The sequence below is a fragment of the Sciurus carolinensis genome, chromosome 6 (assembly GCF_902686445.1).
Source record: "Sciurus carolinensis chromosome 6, mSciCar1.2, whole genome shotgun sequence".
Taxonomy (NCBI): domain Eukaryota; kingdom Metazoa; phylum Chordata; class Mammalia; order Rodentia; family Sciuridae; genus Sciurus; species Sciurus carolinensis.
Window position 1 is genome coordinate 160,440,823 of NC_062218.1, and position 24,509 is coordinate 160,465,331.

Here is a 24,509-nt window from a genome sequence, read left to right on the forward strand (position 1 = left end):
GTGACCTGGTACTTAGCCCTGGGCCTTCCAAGGACCCAGAGTACTCTGGATCAAGGGGATGTCCCTGAGACCTGCGTAGAGAGGCAGCAGCTGCCTCAATACAGAGCAAACACACAGAAGTGAGACTTCCTTGATGTGGGTAGAGGCAGCCAGCCCTGTGACTGGCAGCTGGGTTCAGAGAACTGGCCAAAGAAAAACCTCGCTTCCTTTGCACATAAAGGATCCATTCTCAGTCGCACATGCTGGCACGACACTCAGACCAGAGCTGCAGAGGTTGGACAATGAAACAGACACAGGCAAGAGCAAGTTTTCTTTTTTTCTTAATGCAAAACCCAGACAATGCTAGACGCATACACAAGTTTCATATGAACTGGCATTTTTATAGTTGAGATTTCTTGTGCCAAAATTTGGGGGGCAGATGGCAAAGAGAAGTGTCTATGAAGGCATAGATACTTGTGGCCCTCCCGCGTGGGTTGAAAACACCCCCCAACACTTCTCCTCTGTCCAGCGTCTCCTCTTTCTCCACCTCTCCATCGTTGATACCTTCCAGTGGCCATCCCTGGGCCAACTACAGAGGAGTGACAGTCAACACCCCTCTCCAGGACTCAGAGTCAGGTAGAGAAGAGTGGCAAGAAAAACCAGCAATGGAAATACAGGACCACAGAGCTGAGATGGAGATGCAGTCCTGGGCCAGCTGAAGATGCTTCAGTCGACCACAGATCATGCATACGACAGTGGTCCCATGAGATGATCATGGCGTAGAATTCCCTAGCAATGTTGTAGTTGTGATGTTGTAGTTGTGATGTCTCCGTGCAGCAGCGGAGAAGTTGGTGTATGCCCACTTCGGCACCGCAGGTGTGATCCTGTGCAGTCTGACTCTGGACAACCGTGGGAACCACCTGGTACTAATTGACTATGCTCGTGCTCACTATTTTGGAGTGTACTCCTGCTTATAAAAAAGAAAGCTCACTGCAAAGCAGAGTGCAGTGTTGGCTGCAGCAGCTTGTATTCACTGCCTCTCTCGGGTGCATGGAGGGGCTGCGTGGAAGACCAACTAGACTTGATGGAAGCACCTCTGACCTTCCAACCACAAAACCTCCTGAAGATGCACTCCTCAAAATGTGCCCGCAGCCCCCTGTGAGGCCATGCACAAAGGTGTTCACAGACTGCTGCAAGGCCACAGAGCATGATGGTGGTGACTTTCCAGACATCTTGTGACCCTGGAGGGAAAGGGGAATGGTTAGAACATAGGCCATTCCTTCCATCACAATCACCATGGGCATGGAGTCCACGTGGGACTGAGTCTGACTCCCCCGCCGTGGTTCCCTCCCCGCTCTTTGTTCCTGTGGGCCTCTCGTGTCCAAAGTGTCCAGGTGTATGCGTGATTTCCATCCAGCAAGCTTCCTAAATGCAAACCTACTACTTCTTTTGGGGCTCAGTCAAAGAAATCATGATCTAACTGGTCCAACAATGGAAAATGAACACTCTTGCTGCATCGCGTCTAGTGATAGGCAAATTAAGAACATTGCAAAGGTGATTTTGACAATGCGGTCCAAGTCGTCTTCAGAATGTGATGACCCCAGTCAGGTGCCATTGTACTGAGCACAGTTTCCCATGTAAGGAAAAGTCAGTGTGCATGCAGGTGAGAGGCCTTGACTCAGTAGCCATCTTTGTGCCCTTTGTCCTTGGAGTACCTGGGGTCTTCTGATTCTCAGTGACAAAAGCACCCAAGTTCTATCCAAAACCCAGAATTGGGTTTCACAGGTATGGGAACAATGACAACGGAATAGTGGCCACTCTGGCTTGTGGCTGCACCTGCAGGCTCCCTACGGCCCTGATGTTTCTGGTGTTTCTGTAATTACCTTCCAACCTCAGAAATGAAGACTCCATACCGGAGCTGGGAAGTTCTCTCCAGGACGAGGAGCATCTGAGCCGAGACCTTTCCCTCCATAATCTGAACATCAAAATTCAATCGAGTGTAATAGTCATTGCTTAGATCCTATTTCTAAAGTGGTCCAACCCAACAAGCACTAAAATAACATCCAAATGTTATCTTGCACTGCAAGCAAGAAAGAAAAATAAAAATCAGGCTGCTTTATCATTTGTCTCTCATGAACACATCTTATGAATATTTTTCTTTAAAAGACTAATCTGCTGAGGACTTGGAAAAAATGTATTTGTGTGCATTCATTAAGCCTCCAAGTTTGAAGCACATTCTGGGACTAATTATTTTTTAACAAACTAATCAGCATGTTTCATTCATAAATTGGGATTTATCAGTATAGCACATGAAAGGAGAGAACATATTATTATTTTAATTTGGTTAATGTACAAAAACGCGCTGTGTTCGTAATGACCTGCTTTTGCTAAATAGAGGCAGGCTGCAAATAGTAGCAGCTTCTCTAATGAGGGTGCTGGCTCCCGGCCCCAGCTGCTCGCACTAGACACTTGGTTTGCACCCTGACCTATTAGAGCTGTGCTCCTCCCTCAAAAACTAAAGGCCTCCTGTTTGTTTTGCTGATAGAGCCAGTAAGGCCTGCTTTGTCGTGTGAGGAGAAGGCCTGCAGGCTGGCCTGGGGGCGCTGTGGTGAGGGCCATTCACTCACACACTCCCTGAAACTGTCAAGAGTAAGGCCCAGGGCCTTACTCAGTAGCTCAGTGGTACAGAGTGTGCTTGGCACGCAGAAGGCTCTGGGTTTGATCCCCAACACCAAAAAATAAAAGAAAGGAAGGCCCCACTCCACTACCGTGAGATGCCACCGTGACCTACTGGTCCCTGTCTTCTCTCAGCCTACCTGACCTGCTGTCTCCATGCGCAGCTTGTCTGCCCTGCAAGCAAGTTTCCGGTTCTGAAGTCCTCGAACACAGGGATTTCTTTATCAGCCTAGCCTGAGGATCCCATTTGCTCCTGCGGATGAGTGCACCCACTCCTTGCCTCTGAGCTGCTCCTACACACTTGGATGTAGAGCCACTGAACCAGAACCCAGGGTCACCCAGAAAGACTGGATTATGTCCCCAGCCCCTCATAGACAGGAGCCTGGATTATGTCCCCAGCCCCTCCAAACATGGAGGCCAGGTTAGAACTGGAATCTTCTGGCCCCCTCTGGCCTACAGAACTGCTCTGACCTCACTTAGAGCGCAGCTGAGGAGGAGTGGGGGCAGGAGTCCCTGCTGGCCTTTATGTGACACACAGGAGCAGGGTCCGGTCGCATTCTTTCTGTCCAGCCCTGGAGCCAGCCTGCCGAGGTCTCCACCCGGGGACATCCTGATGTGGCACATTCTACAGCCAGGCTTGCTTTTGTGTTTTAAAAGAGAACATTTCCTCTTCTGTTTTTTTCTTTTTTATTTTCACTAGAGAAGCTATTTTTAAATTATGAAAGAAATACACATGCTCAATGGAGAAAATTTAGAAAGAGCAGAGAACTCTCCATTAGGAGTCAATCTGCAATTCCACTACCAAGAGACAGCCAGCAGGCACAGGTCATTTGGAGTATTGCCTCCTGGCCTCTGTGCCTGTGGCAGAACAGGTGGGCTCAGGCAGTAAGAGTAGCCAGGGCTTCCCCTGAAGCTGGGGGGTGGGGGGGACTGAAGCAATACTCAAGCAGGAGGGGAAAATGGTGCTGTATTTTAAATGTGTACATACGATGATCAGTCACATGCTTAATGGCAAGAGTGCATCTATGATTGTGTACAACTGAATTTAAAATATCTCTGCATAACTGTATTTAGAGATCATGTCAAAAATTGAAATCAATGGACCCAAGGTCTGGTCACATAGCTTTCCTGAATCCCTGCTGCTCCCAGGGCTTTTAGACATGCCTCATGTTTATAACCTTTGCATTTTTGTATTATTCCTTCATATTATTTTCCTAGCCGTTTTCCAAATCTATAAAAATTCTTCCACAACAAGATTCAATGGCTCCTCAGCATTCCACTGTGTAGACTTACCATGTAAATTTTCACCCATTAGTAAACAGTTTAGATGGTTCTTACTTTTTCTTTTTTTTTTTTTTTGTATTATGAATAATATCACATTCAATATATTTCTGTGAAAATCATGGTGACTATCTGGGGTTATTTCCTCTGGATGGATTCCTGAAAGGAAAATTCCTAGGTCAAGGGTAGGAACATTTTCATGTTGCTCAATTTGTTCTCAAATGGGGTGGCAGTGATTTACCCTGCAAGTTAGAGCATTTTCACTATTTAAATTAATCGTTAATTGCACAAGAGATTCATAGAATACATTCTCCTTGCACCGCATTTGAAAAGTAAGACCGAAGTCTCTTTTCTATGGTCTCTTCCAGTCTCCGAGTCCTCAGAGGTAGCCACAGCTTCAGTCTGACAGAGAGGTTAGCAAGCCTTCCACCTGGCTGTCGGTGTTTTTACTTGGAATAAAAACTCACAGAACCCCGTAACTAGGGAACACGGTGCTTCGTGTGTGGATCTTTCACATGGGTGCTGTCACTGCATACATACTACGCAACTGCTTCCCCCTAAGATGTGTGTCTTGGAGATTTTGTCCTGAATTTCCATACATCCAAGGGATGGATGCAGACCACTCTACCTAGCCATCTCTTTGCGCATACAGATCGGGGCCACGCCCATCTTTCCATTTCTATGAAGAGTGCTGCCAAGTCTGCCCTTTTCCTTGAACAAATGACTTGGCAAGTGAAAAACTTGTCTTCTCTACTTAAACTTGTTTTTTTCTATTTCCCTTACTTAAAACTAAATCGTTGACTTTCTGGGTCTTGGGCTGTGCACACTTAATCTTGATAGATGTTGCCAACTTGTGCAGAGTGTTTCAAGTCACTTTTTTAGGGATGGTCTAGAATGCTTTGGATTTAGGCTTAACTGTCTGGGATGGGATCTTGAAGTGTTCTGTCATATTGGATGTTCCCAAAGGTCTTGCACATTTTTATCCATTACTCCGCACATCTTCAACTCCGTAGGCCTGGTGTGGCCTTTGACCGTGGCCCACGGCCAGCGAGGGCGGATGAGACACTCTCTCCTTTGCCAGCCCCATCCTCTTCTGCCCGGATCAGACACCTGATTCCCGTCAGCACCTGCCAAGCCCCTGCTCGTCTTTCCAGATAGCACTCGAGTGTCCCTCCTTGGAAGCCCTCCCTGGAGACCAGGCAGAGCAAGGCAGCTCTCTCCAGTGTCCCCATGGCACCTGTATTTATTGGCTTTTATGCTTATTGCAATAGCAATGTAACCATCTCTCTCCTTTCAAATGGGTGGTCTGGGGCACGCTGAGGTGCATGGCATTTGACCGTGTTTGTGGGCCACTGACAATGACAAGCACGTTGGTATGGCTGACTGTCAGCTTGCAAGGGGAAGGGATCCAGCTTCTGCAGCACTCTTCAGAGACGGCTTAACACAGGTGGCTGTAAGCAAATAAGCAAATAGGCAAGAGACATTAGGTGACTAGTTACTGAATCTCCATGGTGAGGATCTGGATAAAAACGGATGAATAATAGCAACAAACTCACATGCACAAGAACATTTCCACATCTCTGGAAAGTGTCTGTAGCATTCCTCACTTCAATATTTCTTCATGAAACCTACAGGCTTTTTATGTAACTTGTTTTATGAAATGCGTCACAGGGAATGACAAACTGAAAAACCTCCTCAAACAGTTGGAATATAGTAACTTTATTGTCATAAATCTCTGAGTAGGATGTCAACTATGAAAAGAAATGTATGAGAAAAGACTGGAAATAAGTATATCAAAATGCTAACAATGTTTGTCCCAGTGGAGTCAGGGCCATGTGTGAATTTCTCTTCTTCTTTTTACATTGTTAACATTTTCAGACTATTTTACCATGTATATGAATTAATTTTTAGTCAGAGAAAAAGAAATAACTAAAATATTTTTCATTTAATCAAGTTTCTAAGGAGAAAATTGTAAATGCTCTGTGATGTGCCTGCATACATGACAAGAGAAAATGATTCCAAGAGGACTAACCCCAATTCTCAACCCTCACATTAGGGAGTCACTCGTTCGGTGTCGGCTGGGTTCCTCGGATGAGCTGGGGACTATACTGGGGCAGAGGGTAGGCAAGTAAGCCAGGTACAATCCCTGCCTGCACAAAGCTTTCAGTCTAGTAAGAGCTATGAATCCAAATACCAAGGTGGCCAGACATGAAGGAGAAAGGAGTCCCACCCACTAGCAGGCCCATCTATGATCCCCGGTGACATCCGAAGGCCCGGGAAAGACTACACATGGAAGCCCACCTCTGCTGTGTCCAAACACAGCTGCCCTTTGGTACCATAGGAAATGGTTCCAAAAATCCTCTCAGATGCTAAAACCCAAGGATGCTCCAGTCCCTTTAATTAATTGGCATATTATTTGCATATGACCGATCTACCTCCTCTCCCTACTTTAAATCATCTCTAAATGACTTATAACATCTAATACAGTGCAAATGCCATGTAAATTGTTGGTATCATTTACAGAATTGTGACGAGAAAATGTCTGTACAGTGTTCAGTACAGACACAATTGTTACCCAAATATTTTTGACCCATAGAGGGTTAAACCCAAGGATGAGGAGGGTCAACCATTTCTATGACCCTTCTGCACATGTGTGACCTCTGGGGAAGAAAAGAATACTAGTGTTCCATTTACATGTTGCTTGATCACTGGTTTTGAGAATGATATTCTCCGATTCCTGAATGTCACTTGATCCCATAAATAAATGATGATAGGGCTCCATGGCTGCATGTATGTTTGAATTTCACGAGTCCTCTGTTCCCCAGCAGAAATGCAGTTTACTTGGCATCTTCTAGGACTGCGTACATCCCCCTGAGCAGGCAGGAGGGCCTGGTGCGTGGACCTGCGGTCCCCACTCCACCCTCTCTCTGGCTGCCATCCACCTGAGGCAGGTGCTCTTGCTGCACTGCTGGAAGGCTGCTGCCCTCAGCTCTGTACCAGGGGCCACTCCCGAGTCCTCGCCACGTCCACAGGGCCGACCAGAGCCTGCCGTAGTAGACATCTAGTGCACTTTGTTCTGAACCGAGCTCACTGGCGTTCAGTTCTCTCTACTCGCCCATGTCTCCCCAGTCAAAAATTGATAACAGCAGCTGACACTCTCGGGCATAGCCTGCGCACTGTGTCGAGTGCTCTCCGGGTCTGACCTCACCTAAGCTGCCAACAAGCTGCTTAACTCTCTCACTCTCATTTCCCAGATGCAGAGACTGAGGCTCAGGAGCAAGAATTCCTAGTCATAAGTCAGGAGGCTGGCAAGTGGCAGAGGTGGGATCGAATCAATCTTTCCTGAATTGAAAGATCTCTGGGTGCTTTCCTTAATGTCCTCGAGTCAAGGGTACACAGAGGACATCTCTTGTGATTCCTGGACATTCGTTGGACACATTATACTTTTACTTCAGAGTGTATTAGGAAAAAAATAATGATAGCATCTGTTTATGGCATGTCACATTGATTTTTCTACTTATATCAGGGATACAAAATATTCCTTTTAACTTATTTTCTGAAGTTCTAAAACATTGAGTCCATTTATAAATAATGTCCCGTGAATGCTAACAAACATAATACAATAACACAACACAAACTATTTATTTGAATATATAAAAATGACTAGATTTTGAAAAACATTGCCTCAGAAAATATATGGATTTAACAGAAACATGTGAGCACACACTCACACAGTGAAACTAATTTTTAAATTCTCACCATGCCCCTTATAAGTGTGCAGAGTGTTGATTTAAAAATTGTAACCCAGGCTGGGCAAAGAGGCACATGCCTATAATCCCAGCTGCTCGGGAGGCTGAGGCAGGAGAATCTCAAATTTGAGGCCAGTCTGGGCAACTGGCTCAAAAAAAAAAAAAAAAAAGGGCTGGAGATATAACTCAGTGGTAAAGTGTCTCCGGGTTCAATCCCCAGTACTAAATAAATAAATTAAATAAATCGCATCTCAGACCCCTCCTATAAAGACTCTAAGAAGGCTCTACATTTCTATATTTGAAGCATGTTTATTGCTTTTTCCCCTTTCTATTTTTGTAACTTAAATAGCTGAATGGATTTAAAAAAAAATTGCCTCTAAATAAAAAATGAGCTAGGGGCCTGGCGCTTCCTCTGCCTCATTTCAACTCTGAGCAAATGGTGAATTACAGCACCCCTGGACATAGTGGTTTCTAACTACCAAGCTGCCAGGCTTTTAAATAACAGCAGCACAGAAGTGTGGCCATAATGCTACCTATTTCCCTTGCTAAATTATTTATGCATTTATTATATTTTACATGGGCTGTTGGACGTGAAGGTACTTCTGTGGGACTAGGTCATTTCAAGAAGCCCATTACTGAGAATCAACTCAGCTATATTAGAAACTGGCGCAGCCACTTGTACGTGGTATTGCTCATTAATATTAGATAATTACTGCCTCTGCAGTAGTTTTGGGGTGGTGGTAACTTTATGTGCATGTACGTATGTGCACGGGCACTATCCAATGACTCCAAGGCAATCCACTTCATTAAGGAGCTGTTTAACATGGAGGTACATCAATAAAGATGAGCTTAATGCAGTCCTCCAATGTACCTAGGACAGCCCAGCCAAATGAATCTATTATCCTGCATAATGTGTTTTATGCAAGATTGAAATGGTTTACTGTTTGTAAAAATCACTCCAGGATTCACAGTGACTAGCCCGCTGTCAGAGTCTCCGCGTGTAGAAGTTTTATGTCAATGGCAACTTCACACCTGCTCTTAGGAAGTGGCTGTATCCTCCCCAAACACACAGAACAACAACAAAATTGAGAGTACTACGTATAAAATGGCCCAAAGTACACTTGTTTCTAAATTCAACCTAATATATATTACTTTGGACTTACTTGTGACTTGTGTAGAAGAAAGAAAAAAAATAATTCGACTTTAAGTCAGTGAACACTCAGTCAAGGCCTGCTGTATGCTGAACTCAATGCCAGAGACAGGCACAGAAGAGAGAAAAGAAGGGTCCCTGAGGGCAGGAACCTCTCCAGCCAGTGGCCTCTAACAGTCTAGAACGTGGCCGTCTGTCGGTCATGGAGCTGAGTGTCAGCACCAGCCTCGGAGAAGGCACCGCCTCTGCGTGGTGGTCAGAGCCCATCAGGGGAGGGACACGTGAGCAGCAGAAGGACCGCAGTCCTTGAGGGGTGAGCAGGGGGACTGCTGACCCTTCACTTGTTTCCCTTCTCCTTTGCCAGCAGCAGCTGATTTTGCTCATGTTTCGGGTTGGGATCTTTTGGTGTTGGAAGGTGGGCCCAGGTCTGGTCGAGGTCGAGGCTCTTGGCCCAGGTCTGAACAAACAGTTATAGTAGTGTGTCAGTAAGTGTGTTGGTGGGCCTTTGGAAAAGACCTGCCCTCCCTGACCAGGACAAAGCTCAAGGTGAGAAACTGCAGGCTCTTCGTAGCCCTCTGTTCCTCACTTCTGAGGGCCACTGTGCAGCGGCCAGGACTGGGGCAGGCATCGAAGACCAAGAGCACCCAGAGCTTCCCACCAGCCACCTCTAGCCCTTTCTTTCTTTCTTTTTAATTTGATGCTGGGGATTGCACCCAGGAGCGCTTATCAGTGAGATCTATCCCCAGCCCTTTTTATTACTTATTTTGAGACAGGGTTTTCCTAAGTTGCTTTGGGCCTTGCTAAGTTGCTGAGGCTGGCCTTGGACTCGCCATCCTCTGTGTGTGCTGTCTCTAGCCCTCTCAGCGTGGGAGAAACAACCTCTGACCGTGTCAGGTGCTGCTGCTCGTGCCTTCTGTTACCTGCAGCAAACAGCGCCCAGGACTGGCTGGTGGGCTTTGGAAATAAGTTTTCCAGGGTGTTTGGAGTAACGCTCCTGGAGATGGTGGGAGATGGTACTGGAATGTCAGGCAGGTTCCGGGCTGACCAGGGCCCAAGGCCATGGCACAGGAGTCTGGCCATGGTTTCCAAACACCAGCGCTCTCCCAGTCGGGCACACGGGACGACGTCTGGGGCTCAGTGCACCATCTAAAGCACACAGTGAGATGTGGTTCCTCCCGCTCCTCGTCCTTCTGGTCACTGCAAGAGACCTTTCAAATTTGGGCTAGAACGCCTCTTTCTAACCTCATCATCTTTTCCTTTCTAAAAAAAGAAAGAAGGTCTCAGGCTCAGGGACTTAATGCAGAAGGAAGTTAACACCCCTCTTTTGTTTTTGTCTTTATATTTACGCTTGGTTATAGCAAGTGATACCAGGTTTGATTTGGGGTGGGGGATCGAGTTTCTTTGAATGTCTGCCTACTCTACATTGTTTTAAAGAGTAAGCCAACTTTCAGAAAAATGTCAAGGGACAGGGCAGAAGCCACACCCAGGACAACGCTTGTAATGTTGAAGTGAAAATCACTGAGGTTCGAAGAACATGACTGAGTACATCAGGGAGCCACTGGGAGCCTGGTCTTCAACGGAGTCGTGTAATCAGACTCCCTGTTAGAAAGACTCAGTGAGCGCGGCAAGGCCCTCAGCTTGAAGGGCGGGGACCGTTTCCACCATGCTGCTTGACAAGGTCCGAGCATGAGGAAGGGGCGTTTGAAAAAAAAAAAAGAAAGAAAGAAAAGGAAGAAAATCAGGTGAGAAATGATTAGACTAGAATGAAGGACAGGAGATACGGCCACTTGGGGACAATTGCAGGGGAAGGAAAGGGAGAGGGTGGAGTTTGGCTTAGGTGAGCGAGAGGATGAATCATGGCACCATTAAATGAGCTAGTCTTGGTGCAGCTGGCTGTGTCCGGCTGATGTACGTCGCTAAACCGTGGTTCTCCAAGCATGTTCGCCAGAGCAGCAGCACCTGGAAACTTGCTAGCAATGCAAATTCTTGCTTCTTCCATAGTTATTTGTTACAGTTTGGATCTCTAGTGACTCCCAAAGGCCCAGGTGCTAAAGGCTTGGTCACCAGCTTGTCACACTTTTGGGAGTGGTGGGACCTTAGAGAGGTGGGGCCTGGTGGGAGGAGGTTAGGTGACCTGAGGTATGCCTTTGAAGGGAATATTAAGACCTTGGCCACTTCCTTTCCTTTTTACTTCCCAGTTACCATGAGGTGAGCAGCTCCTTTGCCATATTCTCTCGCCCTGATGTCCTGTGTCACCATAAGCCCAAAGCAACAGGACCAAGCAACCGTGGATGGAATCTTTTGAAACCATGAGCCAAAATAAACCTTTTCACCTTATAAGTTAATTTTCTCAGGTATTTTGTCACAGTGATGGAAAGCTGACAACACTTTATTGAATTATAAATTCTAGTCTAGTTTAAGTAGTTCACCAGGTGACTCAAACACATGCTAAAATCCAAGGGTCACTGGACAGGAGAAAGAGTTCTGATCAAGACAGCTAAGCAAAAAAGTTATTTTACACCAGACCTTTCTCTGGGCCTCAGTTTACTCAACTGCAAAATGAGGGTGTTGACTTGGCTATGAGAGTTCCAGTAAGTCACTAAATCTTTCTGGGTTTCAGTGCCCCACCCCCCAAGCACCCATCTCCTCCTCCTTTGCTAGTATTAGAATCCCAACCTTTTATTTAGTACTTGTGAGCCCAGAATAAAGACCAATATCTTATGCCTAGGTGTGATGAACATGTGGCCTTTTATGTGAGAATCATTTTTGTTTTAGCCATTCCAATTTTGGTTTTTCTGTGCTTTTACATTATTCTGAGAAAACCTCTTGAGCTTTATATTTTTATGAAAAATTACTATAAGATGGGCTATACGGCCTGCAGTGAAAAATTACTATAAGAAAAATGAATACCAAGATAGAGATACCCTCTATCTTGGGGGCTGGCATCTGAATTTGATGAGTTCCCAAAGGGCATGAGGCACTCTGAAGTTTGAGGTTGAGCATTTAGAAATCACTTCTTATCATTGTTCCCTAGTAATATACATATTCCAAGAACAGGGAGCAAGAGATTTGGACATAAAAGGAAAGGATCATTTTTAGTGGGCTTCTTTTCTTTTTAAAAACAGAGATGACTTTTTTTTTGCTTAAAGATTCAAGACGGGAACTTTTTAGCAGAAATTCTGGCCATAAGGAAGTCATCACACAAACTAGACCAGCTCCTGTGGCTTTCTAGCCATGTTGGGTTTTATCTCTGACTCCCAGCTCTCTGGACTCTGGACCCTACAGTTTCCCTGCACGCTTGAGAGAGCTATTCTTTTCCCAGCAACGCAGGTAAAAATCCTCCAACGCAGCCTCTGGGTGTGAGATGGCAGCTCTTTGGCGGTGTGGCCATGGTTTTGACAGAGGAAGTGAAGTGCATCCAGCTAAAACGGCAAGGGATAGCCCAGGTCAGCAGGCTGCCCACGCGGGGGGCTGGAGCCACAGAAGACTCCAGATCATTCTGCGTGATGCACGTCACAGTTTGGAAGGTCAACCCCCTGGTCCAGCTCCCCTAAATCTTTGCCAGGACACAGACACTTCAAGTGAAGCATGTCCGTGTGCTGGACCTTTCCAAACCAGTTATTCAGTAACGATGCCTTGGAGGACTGACTTCGCCACTCCCCACCGAAAGGGCTTGTTAACCGTGGAGTCTATGCGAATGATAATATCTCAAGTGGAAAGGCAGGAGGAAGATAGTGGTTAAGAGGCAGAGGGCTTGCCCAGGTTGCAAGACAACAAAAGCAGAAAACACAACCCAGCAATTAGCCATTTAAAGAACGGGTGCTTTCTAAGTCCACACACACACTTTCCAATATTGGAACAGGTGAAGGCTAGAGGTGCAATTTCATAAAACCTGCTTTCAGGACTTGGTTTTGTTTCTGACCAGGTTGCTTTATGGAGTAAGCTTCCAGGTACTCTCAGAAAAGAGTATCCTCCCAAAGTAATTCCATCCTCCTCTCTTCCCCTGCCTGCGTGGGCTCTGCCTCGGAATCTTCCATTTTTAGAGTCTACCACTACACCAGAATGCTCATTAATGCGTCGGGCAAAGGAACTGCTGGGTATTAATCTCTTGGGAACTGGACCATTTACCTGTCTGGGCCTGTCTTCTCACTATAGCTCACTAACTGAAACCAATACCAAGGACACTGTGCCCTTCAAGTCAATTACAGAAAGCTCTGGGTCGCTAACTCTGAAAGAACCAACAGCTTGAAACATTTCTGCATGCAATGCACATGGGCTCATGCCATTTGTGGTGTCTCTGTGTATGGACGTCACGTTTCATAGTGTCCCTGTTTCGTGGAAATGAACCGCAGCAGGGTCGCCACATCGCCCAGCTCCAGTGGGCCACGTTCGCAGGCTAGTCCATGGGCCTCAGGGAGCTGCACAGGGCGGAGCATGGGCAGCGGCTGGTGGTTCTGATTGCCATAGTCATCAGGTGGGCCCTGGGTAGCTGGGTGTGGGCCGCTGGGAGCAGGCTCACAGTGTGTTCCAGGGCAGTGGAGGAGGACATTAGAGCAGGAGCCGAGCAGAGTTCAGCCTGTGATTACAGGGCGAGGCTTACGTCCTCCACCATGCTGTAAAAGGTCTGGGGGAGGAGGGACTGAGGTTCTACTTCCTGGGAGGCTCCAGGCCTGGGGCGTGGTTAACCTGAAATCCCAGAGGCAGCTGGGAGGCAGCCTCCAGGTACAGGCATTCCCCAGCCTGCAACGTCTCTGATGGGGTATTTTTGCACCAGATAGGGAGGGTTTCATTTTGTTATCTGGTGGCACCCTTAATGTTTGGGCAAGAACTCGCTTTCTGGGGAGCATGCTCCATGGGAAGGGCTCTCTCCTTCCTGCAGAGTATTCCAGCCAGCACTCATCTGCAACTGGAGATCCCTTCGGAGATCCTAAAAGGAGCGCTGAACTGTTGTCATGGTTACCATGGGACAGTTTCTGAGGCCAGAATATTTTTTCCAAGGAGGGCAGGCCTGGGCTGCGTATCCTGAGTTTCTTGAGTGGGCGATGAACCTAAGAGAATTGAATCTCTCTTCCTTCTCTCCTGCCCCCAGTACCAAACCAGAAAACTGACTAAGGTCTCCAGTGATCATCCTAGCTGCAGCCCTGCCCAAACCTACTGCCTGCACTGGATTTAGTCCTAGAAGATCAGGCTGACCTGGAAGCACCTGACTGGTTCTGGGTGTGGTTCCCTCCTACAGACTAAGACAGGCTCCTGCATTCTGTAGTGCATGTTACTGCTTCTACATAGAAATGCTTGTGAAGTAATTCTCTGCACTTATTATGCTGATAAGGAATCGACTTTTTTGAACGCCTCCTATCAGCCTAGCACTTCTGTGTATCTCATATCATTTACAAACCCAGAGAGAGTGGAGGTGGTGGTGGGCATATTGTCTGCATATTATTTATGAGGAAAGAAGGGTTTTAGAAGTGATACCCAGGGCTGCATAATGAGGAAGCAGCAAACCTGATATTCAAATTCATGGCTGTTTGGTTCTAAGATAGTCCCTTTTCCTCTTAAGTCACAGCTGCCATTTTAGCCACCGTAAAGAAAGAACTGGTACCTTCAAGAGACTCTCCACCATCTACTGGGCTCCATCCATCCATTCAATACACATGTCTGGAGTCTCTCTGTGCCTGATCCACTACTGGCTGCTGGGAACATAAAGACAAATCAGACATAACCTCTATCCTCAAGAAACGAAACCACTGACAACCAGCAGTAATTTAATTAAAAAAAAATCTACGAGATTCTAGAAGGAGGATAGGAGGGGAAATCATTCTGGAGGAAATAACACCTGACAGAACCAACTAGATCTGGAGGCATGTTCAGTGGTAGGAAATAACAAAACAGAGTAAGACCAAATCTCTGTGCTCTAGGAACTCACAGAATTGCAAAAACAAGACTCATACTTATGGTACAATGACAGAGAATCCCTGATTAAGGCTTCATATAGGTGAGCCACATATATGTGTTGGAGATCTGAGAGACTGAGGCACAGAAATTGGGGCCATGGCAGGAATAATACAGAAATGAAACTGAAGCCACTTTTGTTTATAGGATTCTCTTTAAACCTGTCTTTTCCTCACTAATTTTTCCACAGTCATTTCTGACTCTACACTGATTCTCCCCCCCTCCCCTTTTTTTCCCCAGTTTTTCATTTCCTGCTAAAGGAAAACAGTTCTTCAACATCTTTAAAGCTTGTGCTGAGAGCAAGAACTACCCCAGGCTCTGATGGTGGTCATAATGCTGGGAATGTACAAGATGAAAATGATACTGAGGACTGAGCAGCAAACCTACTGATGGAAATTTGAGATGTGAACCCCAAGTCAAATGGCATAAGGAATGAAACTAATTCAGGTTTGAAAACAAGCTGTCACTTAGGAAAGGCTCCATTGTCGCAGGTTTGTCCATTCATGTCTTCAGGATTCATTCACTGATACCTCCTGTCTATAATGCCTACTCCTTAAAGATCCCACAGTCCAGCACAGGGCTGGGAGACATAGGCAACTCTTACTATATAATGCGATAAGCAAGCACGAGTTGTACCTAGGGCCGTGGACACCTGGGAGAGCGAATTTAGAAAGTAGAGTGGGTGGCTTTTGAACTGACTCCTAAAACCAGGCGTTCGGCAAGCAGAGATGAGAGTAAAGGACGCCTACAAGGGCACTTAGGAGTATGTTCAGAGGGCGATGAGGCGTTAAAAATATGCTTCCATAAGGTGAAAAGGCTGGAATACCATACTAGTCTGGCCTTTATCCTCGAGTTAAGGGACAGATGTAGAAGCGATATGAACAGAGGACCATGATTAAATTTTCATTTAGGAAATGTCCCTCCGCACTGCGTTAGGCTAGACCAGCACCGGCGAAATGAGGGCTCAGCCACGCACGCCCACAGCAGCTACGGCTTTAAGACACCATGGGAGAGTTGGAGGTGCGGGAGCCGGGATGAGGGTGAGGGGAGAGTCCGTCACAAGGTCCACACTCCCGGCAAGGACCTACGCAGAGCGGGGCACCGCACAGCGCCTGGGAAGACCTGCTTCCCTGTCCTGATCCCTCTGGGGCGGAGCTCGGGCCAGAGCACGTGACGCCTGGGGCACCACCTTTATTAAGGGCAGTCCTCTCGTTGATCGGCCTTTCGCAGGTCTCCATTTCGAGCCTCAACACTTTGACTTTATGCCACATAGTGCGAGAAGCCCATCTATTCCGCGTGTCCCTGTACGATCCTCCTTCGGAGCCTGGTTCGGGAAGATAAACATCGAAGGGGCCCTTTGCCCACACAAAAGATGGCGGCGTGCTGCGCCGACTCCGGTGGGGGGACGGGTTCCAGGCGCCCGGCCTCACTGGGCGAGGCGCAGACGGAAGGGGCGTCTCCGCAGGCAACTTCTCGACCTTCCTGGGATGGGCCCCGAGCCCGGGAGGCGGGGCTGGGTCTGCATTCTAGCAGCGCATTGGTCTTCCGGCGGGTGGGCGGGGATTCGGCGGCGCCCCACCTCTCCCTCCTCGAACCGGAAGTGTCTCTCGGTCTTTCCAGCTGGTTGTCATTTCACTCGGCTCGGTCCTGAGGAGAAGGACTCAGCCGCGGCTGCTGGACCCGGGCACCGGGAGGCGGCGGCGGCGGCGGCGGCGACAGCAGGGAGGAAGAGGAGGAAGAAGGAAAGAAAAAGAAGAGCCAGGCGGAGTCCGCAACGACGACAGCTGGGACTGCGGGACCGGGGTAAAGCGGCGGCGGCGACAGGGACGGCCCAGCAACCGTGAGGAGAAACAAAAGCCTTCTAAATTATAGTTTAAAACCCCGGGGAGCCGAGCGAGCCGAGGGGAGGCCCTTCTCCGTAGCCCAAGCGCGCTGGTGGGGTTTTCCTTCCTCCCCGCCCCCCCACCCCTGCGGAGAATCGAACTGAGAACTGAACAAACCGCCCCTGGGTCCCATGAGGGAGAAAAACCCCGGAGCCGCAGAGAGGGGAAGAGGCAGGAACCGCAGGACCTTCCCGGCCGCCCCCGTGGTCCGCGCTCCCCCGGGCCGCCCGCTCGCCCTGTCCCGCTGATCCCCGATCGCCTCCCGAGAGGGGCAGACGCGTGTTCGCAGCCCCTTTCATGGGGGAGAGGAGGCCGGGGGCAGCCCGAGAACAGCGACCGCAGCAAGATCTGCACCCGGAGCCTCGGGAACAGCCCCGGAGGCCAGAACTGCGCCCAGCGAAGGAGCAGAGACAGGACCAGGAGCAGCAGAAACCTCCCTGCAGTCGTCTTTCCATTAGTCAATGCTGATTTCCCCTCCCGCAACCGAGAGCTCACCTCCCGCCCCAGATAACCTAATATAATCTATATATATAAATATATAATATATAATGTTCTTAAATTATTCCTGATTTTTTTAACCAAGCTGCCAAGAAGAGAAGAACGTATTCTCCCCTTAGCCCTATTCTAATTTTTATGTGAGTGAATCTAAACTGCTGAGGAAGACCATATGTGATTGTTAAATTATATATATATACACATATATATATTTTTACTCCGCGCAATGCTTATTCTTCTACATCCATAGATGCTTGAGAAGCTGTGTTTTTGTCATTCATGTGTATTTTCCTTTGGAAAAAGAAAGCGCCTATTTTACTAACCAAAGACTTGATTTTTACCCTCTTCGTTTTTATTCCCTCCTAGAAATCAGCCCAATTGGATTCATGTCAATATTTTAAAGAGATTTTTTTTTTTTTTTTTTTAGTTGCTTTTTTCTTCTTTCCGAGAGAGACCAGAATTCCAAACCAGAGCTACTTAGGGTGATAAGCTGCCATCTTTGAGCTAGCTATAAATAAGATATTTCAAGCAAACAAACAAGCAACTTAATTTGGGGTAGAGGGAAAAAAGGCGAGTGACATCAGGTTGTCGTTTTTTATTGTGAGATTCTGATCCTAAAAATAATAAATGGGGGATTACGGGTTTGGAGTGCTAGTGCAAAGCAATACTGGGAATAAATCTGCTTTTCCAGTCCGATTCCATCCACATCTGCAACCTCCACACCATCACCAAAATGCCACCCCCAGCCCTGCTGCTTTTATAAATAATAACACAGCTGCCAATGGCAGCAGTGCTGGGTCAGCTTGGCTCTTTCCTGCTCCAGCTACCCATAACATTCAGGATGAGATCTTGGGGTCAGAAAAAGCCAAAAGTCAGCAACAGGAACAGCAAGACCCTTTAGAGAAGCAGCAGCTCTCCCCGAGTCCAGGTCAGGAAGCTGGAATACTGCCTGAAACCGAAAAGGCAAAATCTGAAGAAAACCAAGGGGACAGTTCATCAGAAAACAGCAATGGGAAGGAGAAAATACGAATTGAATCACCAGTTTTGACAGGGTTTGATTATCAAGAAGCCACGGGGCTAGGTACTTCGACCCAACCCTTGACATCGAGTGCATCCTCTCTTACTGGTTTCAGTAACTGGTCAGCAGCCATAGCGCCTTCTTCATCTACAATAATCAACGAGGATGCAAGTTTCTTTCACCAGGGAGGGGTCCCTGCTGCTTCGGCTAATAACGGTGCTCTGTTGTTTCAGAATTTCCCCCATCATGTCAGCCCTGGCTTTGGCGGCAGCTTCTCCCCTCAGCTCGGGCCTCTCTCGCAGCACCACCCTCACCACCCTCACTTCCAGCATCACCACAGCCAGCATCAGCAGCAGAGGAGGTCTCCTGCCAGCCCCCACCCGCCTCCCTTTGCACACAGGAGTGCTGCTTTTAACCAGCTGCCTCATTTGGCGAATAATCTTAACAAACCCCCCTCTCCATGGAGCAGCTACCAGAGTCCCTCTCCAACCCCGTCATCTTCCTGGAGCCCAGGAGGTGGCGGATATGGAGGCTGGGGAGGTTCCCAAGGCCGAGATCACCGCAGAGGGCTGAACGGTGGAATAACACCACTGAACTCTATCTCACCTTTGAAGAAAAATTTTGCAAGCAATCACATTCAGCTCCAGAAGTATGCTCGTCCCACCTCTGCCTTTGCTCCAAAATCCTGGATGGAAGATAGCTTGAACAGGGCTGACAATATTTTTCCTTTTCCGGTAAGATTCTGTGCCATTAATAGATTAAGATGAATAAGGAAATAGCATGGTGTAATGGAGCTGAAGAGTTCGAATTGTCCATTATCACCTCAGAGCTCTTCTTAAAATATGAATCAGTTTCCAGACTTTATCAGAAGAGTGTAATTTGGAACAAAATGTTCAGCTGATTCTTTGGCAATTTTCTAATTATAGCCTAAATTTTTCCGTAGCTAGTGATGTCATGATTATTAACTATACTACCTTTCTTGCCCTACAGGAGAAATGAGGGTCAGTTTTCCCTGCTTATTTAGGTGAGAACAAACAATACACAGATGTAAATATATTTCATTGTGGAAGCCAATGAATATTTTTCTGTCCATATGAAGTAACAATGTAACTTTTAAAAAATTATTTCTTTTGACAGTTAAGGTAGTGATTCACCGAAAACTGACTATTGAATTCCAGTTTTCTCAGTAGGTTGTATTTTAAACCTGGGACCTTGCAGTCTGAACAGTCTGAATTGAGCTCTCAGACCTCTGCAAATTCTGACTGGCCTTGTGTCAGTAAGGGCGACTAGTGAGAGAGATGACCTAAAGTGTAATCTGATCACCAGTTTTGTTTTATTTTTGTGGGCTGGGGGTTGAACCTGGGTCCTCCTCCCAGAGCATTTCTTTTGAATACCATGAAACTGGTCATCTCATGGTGACTGTTTTTTGTGGATGCCTTTCACCCATTTGTTTACTTTCCAGTGTTAACACTAGGGGTGTAGATAATTAAACCATTCCTAAAAATAGATGCAGGCAAAGATCACTTGTCTTTCTTGCTACCAGTATATCCTCTCTCTGGCAAGAGTCACCTTGTTGGATGTTTTGAACTCATGAGCAGCCAGTTTAGTTGATATAAACAAGATAAGGGAATTTCATTATTAGTTGAATATCACGTGCCTCATTAAATTTCTATACTTTGGGAGTGTGATCATTTATGTATGTTTAGAAAATTTATAGGTGGTAAGATAATATTGAATCAGTCATCACAACAAGCCCACAAGGTAAGTTCTATTATTATCCCCATTTTACAGATAAGGAAATTGTAGCTGCTATGGATATGAATTCTAGGTTAAAAACCAAGGATTAAAAATATGTGAACATGCATGTGTACACAGACACACATGCTGCCACTGGAGTGTTATTTAGAGTTCTTTCTATAAGGGCCAAAATAGTACAAAATAGTTGTAGTGTTCCCAAATTCCTTGTTAACACAAGCTGAAGTATCTGTTTTTATTAGTAACTATTTAGTGGGATGGGAGGTTTGCCAAGAGAATTCGTTGTCATTCCGTGGAATTAAATATCTGTTCTACCCTAATGATTCAGGTGCAATATATCTTAAAATATTTGATTAAATTTAGTTTTAGATTGTTAAAAATGCTTGTGTTGCCCGTTGAGCAACTGTTAACATTTTCTTTTAGACAGTATTTTTACTCAAACTGAAGTACAATTATGTTTTAGTGGTCAGATAAATGACTGTGTAAGACATTGGCAATTCCATGAAGTCTAGTTATAAAAACTTGCTTTTCATATTCCTTTGAACAAAAATTTAAAGGAAATTTAATGCAAAGGTAACTTCTATGAATTATTTTTGTATTACTAATTTTAAAAATCCAGGTTGGCATTCTGTATCTTTTAACTGAATTAAAATCTGGCTCAGAATTAAACATACTTTTCAGTCTTATTTTGCTATTATAAAATGACAGAATGAATTTTTGCAAACTTATGATCCGTCATCTCACATTCTCAGCTTCTTATGATAAAGGTTTGCTTTGGGAAAAATGAAAAGTTCAGAAAAGAATAAAATATGCACATACGCACATTAATATTTTCCCCTGTGGGGCTAATGGAATGTGTTTAATGTGAAATCTTTTTGATCAGTTTCTTTGGAGGTTAAGCTAATTTATGAAATAATAGACTAATACTAAAAGATGTTGATAGAATCTAACTCTTCCCTTGTCTATTTTGTTGAGAATGGAAAAAGGTCAGTGTACCTGGCTCAAATATGGCAGGATGGGATTAGAAAGTAAATTGGTGATTTCTGCTCTCCTTCCCCATCAGCTTTAGGAGTGTGTGTGTGGGGGTCGGGGGAGGCGAGAGAACAAGCACTGGGGTGATTTGAAAGTCACTAGAGGAATAAGTGATTGAAAAAATCTCTATGACAAACAACTCCTGGTTGAAATTTGAAAAAATTCATAAGAAGTAAATAAACTTAGGACTGTGGTGCTTGCTTAAATGAATGCAGTTCTTCTTGTGTGTGTGTGCGTGTGTGTGTGTGTTTTAAACAATAATTCTTTTGAACTACTTTTTGGCAAAACGTACCCCTCTGAGTTGATATAAATTACTTGGTTAAATTTGATATGAAAAAACTGGAAGGGATATTTCTTTGACTGGTACCCAGGAGACCTAGGTTGAAGTCTTGGCTTTCTCAGTACCAGCATTGTGAGGCCTCAGTTTCTTCACCAAGCGTGAAGGGTGACCCAGGTGGTCCCTGAAGTTCCTTTTGATTCTAAAGCAGCCTACTATGCAACCTAAACTGCTTGACTGTAATTCATACTTTTTTCTAAACATTCCTGTCTTATTTAAATTTGTAACTTAGCACTAATAATTTTAGGAAAAGTTTATAGATATTAGTCATTAAATTTCAATTGCTGCTGAAAAGAATTCTTAGATGTTATGGAGAGATCTTGACATATACTATAGAAATTATAGGCTAGAACTTAACAGGGTTACATTATAATATTAATATTCAAGCAAAGGTTAGCATGGAATTGTTATATTAAGTGGAAATAATGTCCCTGAAATGTAATTGTTACTAGGCAATGTTTATTTTAATTTGAAATGGACTAGAATTATTTCTAGCTTTGTTTACTGCAGGCTTGGGTACTTAAAGGGAATTGAAATTAATGATGACATTTTATATTAGTTTTTTGTCCAATCTCAACATTTCCTTTTATCCATGTTTATAAATCATGAGAAGATTCCAAATATGTGAATAACACTCCCTCCCAATAACTGATATGGAAAGGCATTGTATTTTGGAATTTTTTTTTTGTATTGAACATGTTTATAGGTTATTTTTGCTTAGCCTGAAACTTCATTGTGTGAATTCAGCTGGCATGCTTCAAATCCTGTTTTCAGGCACATTAAAGTAGTATGCATCTAACAATAGCTAAGATGCCTGCTGGGTTCTAAGTGTTTTACACAAATTAACACATTTTATTCATTCACCAGTCCTGAGGTTGCAATTATTATTATTCACGTACAAGATGGGACTCTTAACAATTGTGCTATAGTGTCTCCTCAAGTCATAACATAGGCAAGGTTGGGGTGAGGAGAAGGCCTACAAGAAGTGTGGGAGATGGAAAAAAAAAACTACATTGCCAAGTGGTGAACACCGCTGATTGTAAGGCTGCCAAGTCCTGGGTCCTCCAGGGGCCTGAGGTGGAGGACCACTTGAGCCCAGGAGTTGAGATCAGACTGTGCAAAATAGGCAGACTCTGTCCCTTAAAACAAACAAACAAACAAACAAACAAACATAAAAGCTGATTGTAGGGTTCTGAGAGTGAAAAGTCATAGGATCTATTTGTTTGTCAACTTTAAATGTTAAACTCAGATGATGTTCAAGTCAATACTTTTGTTTTTAATTTTGAGTGGTTGCTGTATACCATGCAGTGGGCTAGGTGCTTTCACATGTGTTATTTTACTTCCTGTGTAGGATTTCTCAACACTATGACTTTTGGTTTTATTGTCCTGATTTTAGAATTAAAAAAACAAAAACAAGGCCCATAATTCTTGTGAGTACAGGAATGATCTGATCCTTATAGTAAGGGGGGGAAAATCCTACTTGTCTTGCCAAACTCATTCTGGAATTCTGATGTCCAAATCAAATAATGTATTGGGACAACTGCCAATAATTATATTTGAATATAGCACTTCTTTAGTGGCATGCTTAGCTCTTCTGTCTTTGCAGGAAAGGAGAAGAGAGCTGCCTAGTTTGTATGCTAACACAGTTACCTACTGCTTCATTGTGCTCTTGCTTCTATTAGCTAAGAACTGGGAGTCACAAGCCTCTCTGTTAAAAAGATTATCCTTAAACTGAATTGGTAGGAAATACTTTAGGACTTTGAACCAGCCCCATATGTAGGGGATGTAGACCCAAGTGCCACAGATTTGTTAAGTTGTCTCAACTAGGCAAATAGTTCTTGTCACTTTAATTTTCAGCTCCCTTGGTGCTGTCAGTTTATTGATCCTTAAATCATGTACCACAACTTCTATTTGCAAAGTTGCAGCAGTGTTTCAGTTCTGAAACTCATGGTGAATTATTAGAATCATGCAATCTCATTCCATTTTCTTTTTCTTAATATAATCCCAAAAGGAATTTTTGCAAAGGACTTTTTCTTTGACTTAGAAACATTTTCTTTAACTCTCAAATATGGGTTGGAGAGTTCTTTTGGAAATACTTTGGGGAAAGCCTACCACATACAATTTCCTCCCTTTTTGTAAATTTAATTGCTTTTCTAATGGGGTGGGAATAATTTTAGGGTAGCCTTTTTTTTTTTTTTTAACTGTATTTTGTCTTTGGAGAAGTCATAAAATATGGCCAACGCATTGCTCCAACACCTTTCAGGAAAAACCTGTTTATTGCCAGCCTGGTGAATGTGGTTGTTGCTAGTTGCAATTAGAAAGATGGTACTTAATCATGAGGTTAAAATTTGGGAGTAATCCATATTGGTGTTCATAAAAGAAATGGGAAGGTGCCTTTAACTTAATCTATACATAGATTTGAATTTTACTGTCTAAATGAAATTTCCATGTGATTTTTCTCTCCAGATAGAAGGAAAATAATCTTGAAGATCTAGTACCACATCATTTTCAGTAATGTATTATACTTGGGTTTTTGGTCTCATCACAGATAAGATAATGTGAATAACGTGTTTTTCTTTAAGTCAGAGAGCTTATAGTGTGAGATTCATTTTAATTTTGTGGCAAATACTTTATTTTGTGTTAAATTGTTTAAAGGTGCCTTTCAGAAAGTAAAAGTATATTTTTGCCATGATAAATTTTCAACTATATATATATTTAAATCCAAATTTAGTGTAGATTCTCATCAATTTTTTTCTCATTACATTATTGAAACAATGAGTTATATTTTCAAGTTCTCAGACAATATTTAAGTGTATAAAATGATGAAATGTAGATCTTAAATTTTACTAAATCAGTTTCTGCATGTGCAACATGAATAATTATTGAGAAAAGCTGTTTTGTGAGGCCAAAAGTGTAGCATGGGCTATGGATCCACAAGTTTGACCCTGAACTCTAATTTGCAGCATGGCCTTGAGTAAATCCCTTCAATTTGAAAGACAGCCCCTCATCAACGTAATAGTACCTAATAGTGAAGGGTTATTGTGAGGGGCCCTGTATGTGGCCATATTAGGCAGCATAAAATTTTTTTAAATTTAAAATATGGCTCCCAAATATTTTTTTTAAATTCATTTTTATTGTAAACAAATGGGATACATCTTGTTTCTCTGTTTGTAACATGAAGTAGAGGCATACCATTTGTGTAATC

The 24,509-nt window shown here is 44.5% G+C and overlaps 1 protein-coding gene across 3 annotated transcripts in view; it reads left to right on the forward strand.

Moving 5' to 3' along the window:
• The first annotated feature begins 16,404 nt into the window (after positions 1-16,404).
• Cpeb4 (cytoplasmic polyadenylation element binding protein 4) overlaps positions 16,405-24,509 on the forward strand; it is a 69,087-nt gene continuing 60,982 nt past the window's right edge. For all 3 annotated transcript variants that reach the window (XM_047555103.1, XM_047555104.1, XM_047555105.1), the window contains exon 1: positions 16,405-18,914. In XM_047555103.1, the coding sequence (XP_047411059.1) occupies positions 17,790-18,914 (1,125 nt within the window). In that variant the 5' untranslated portion in view covers positions 16,405-17,789. The remainder of the gene's footprint in view (positions 18,915-24,509) is intronic.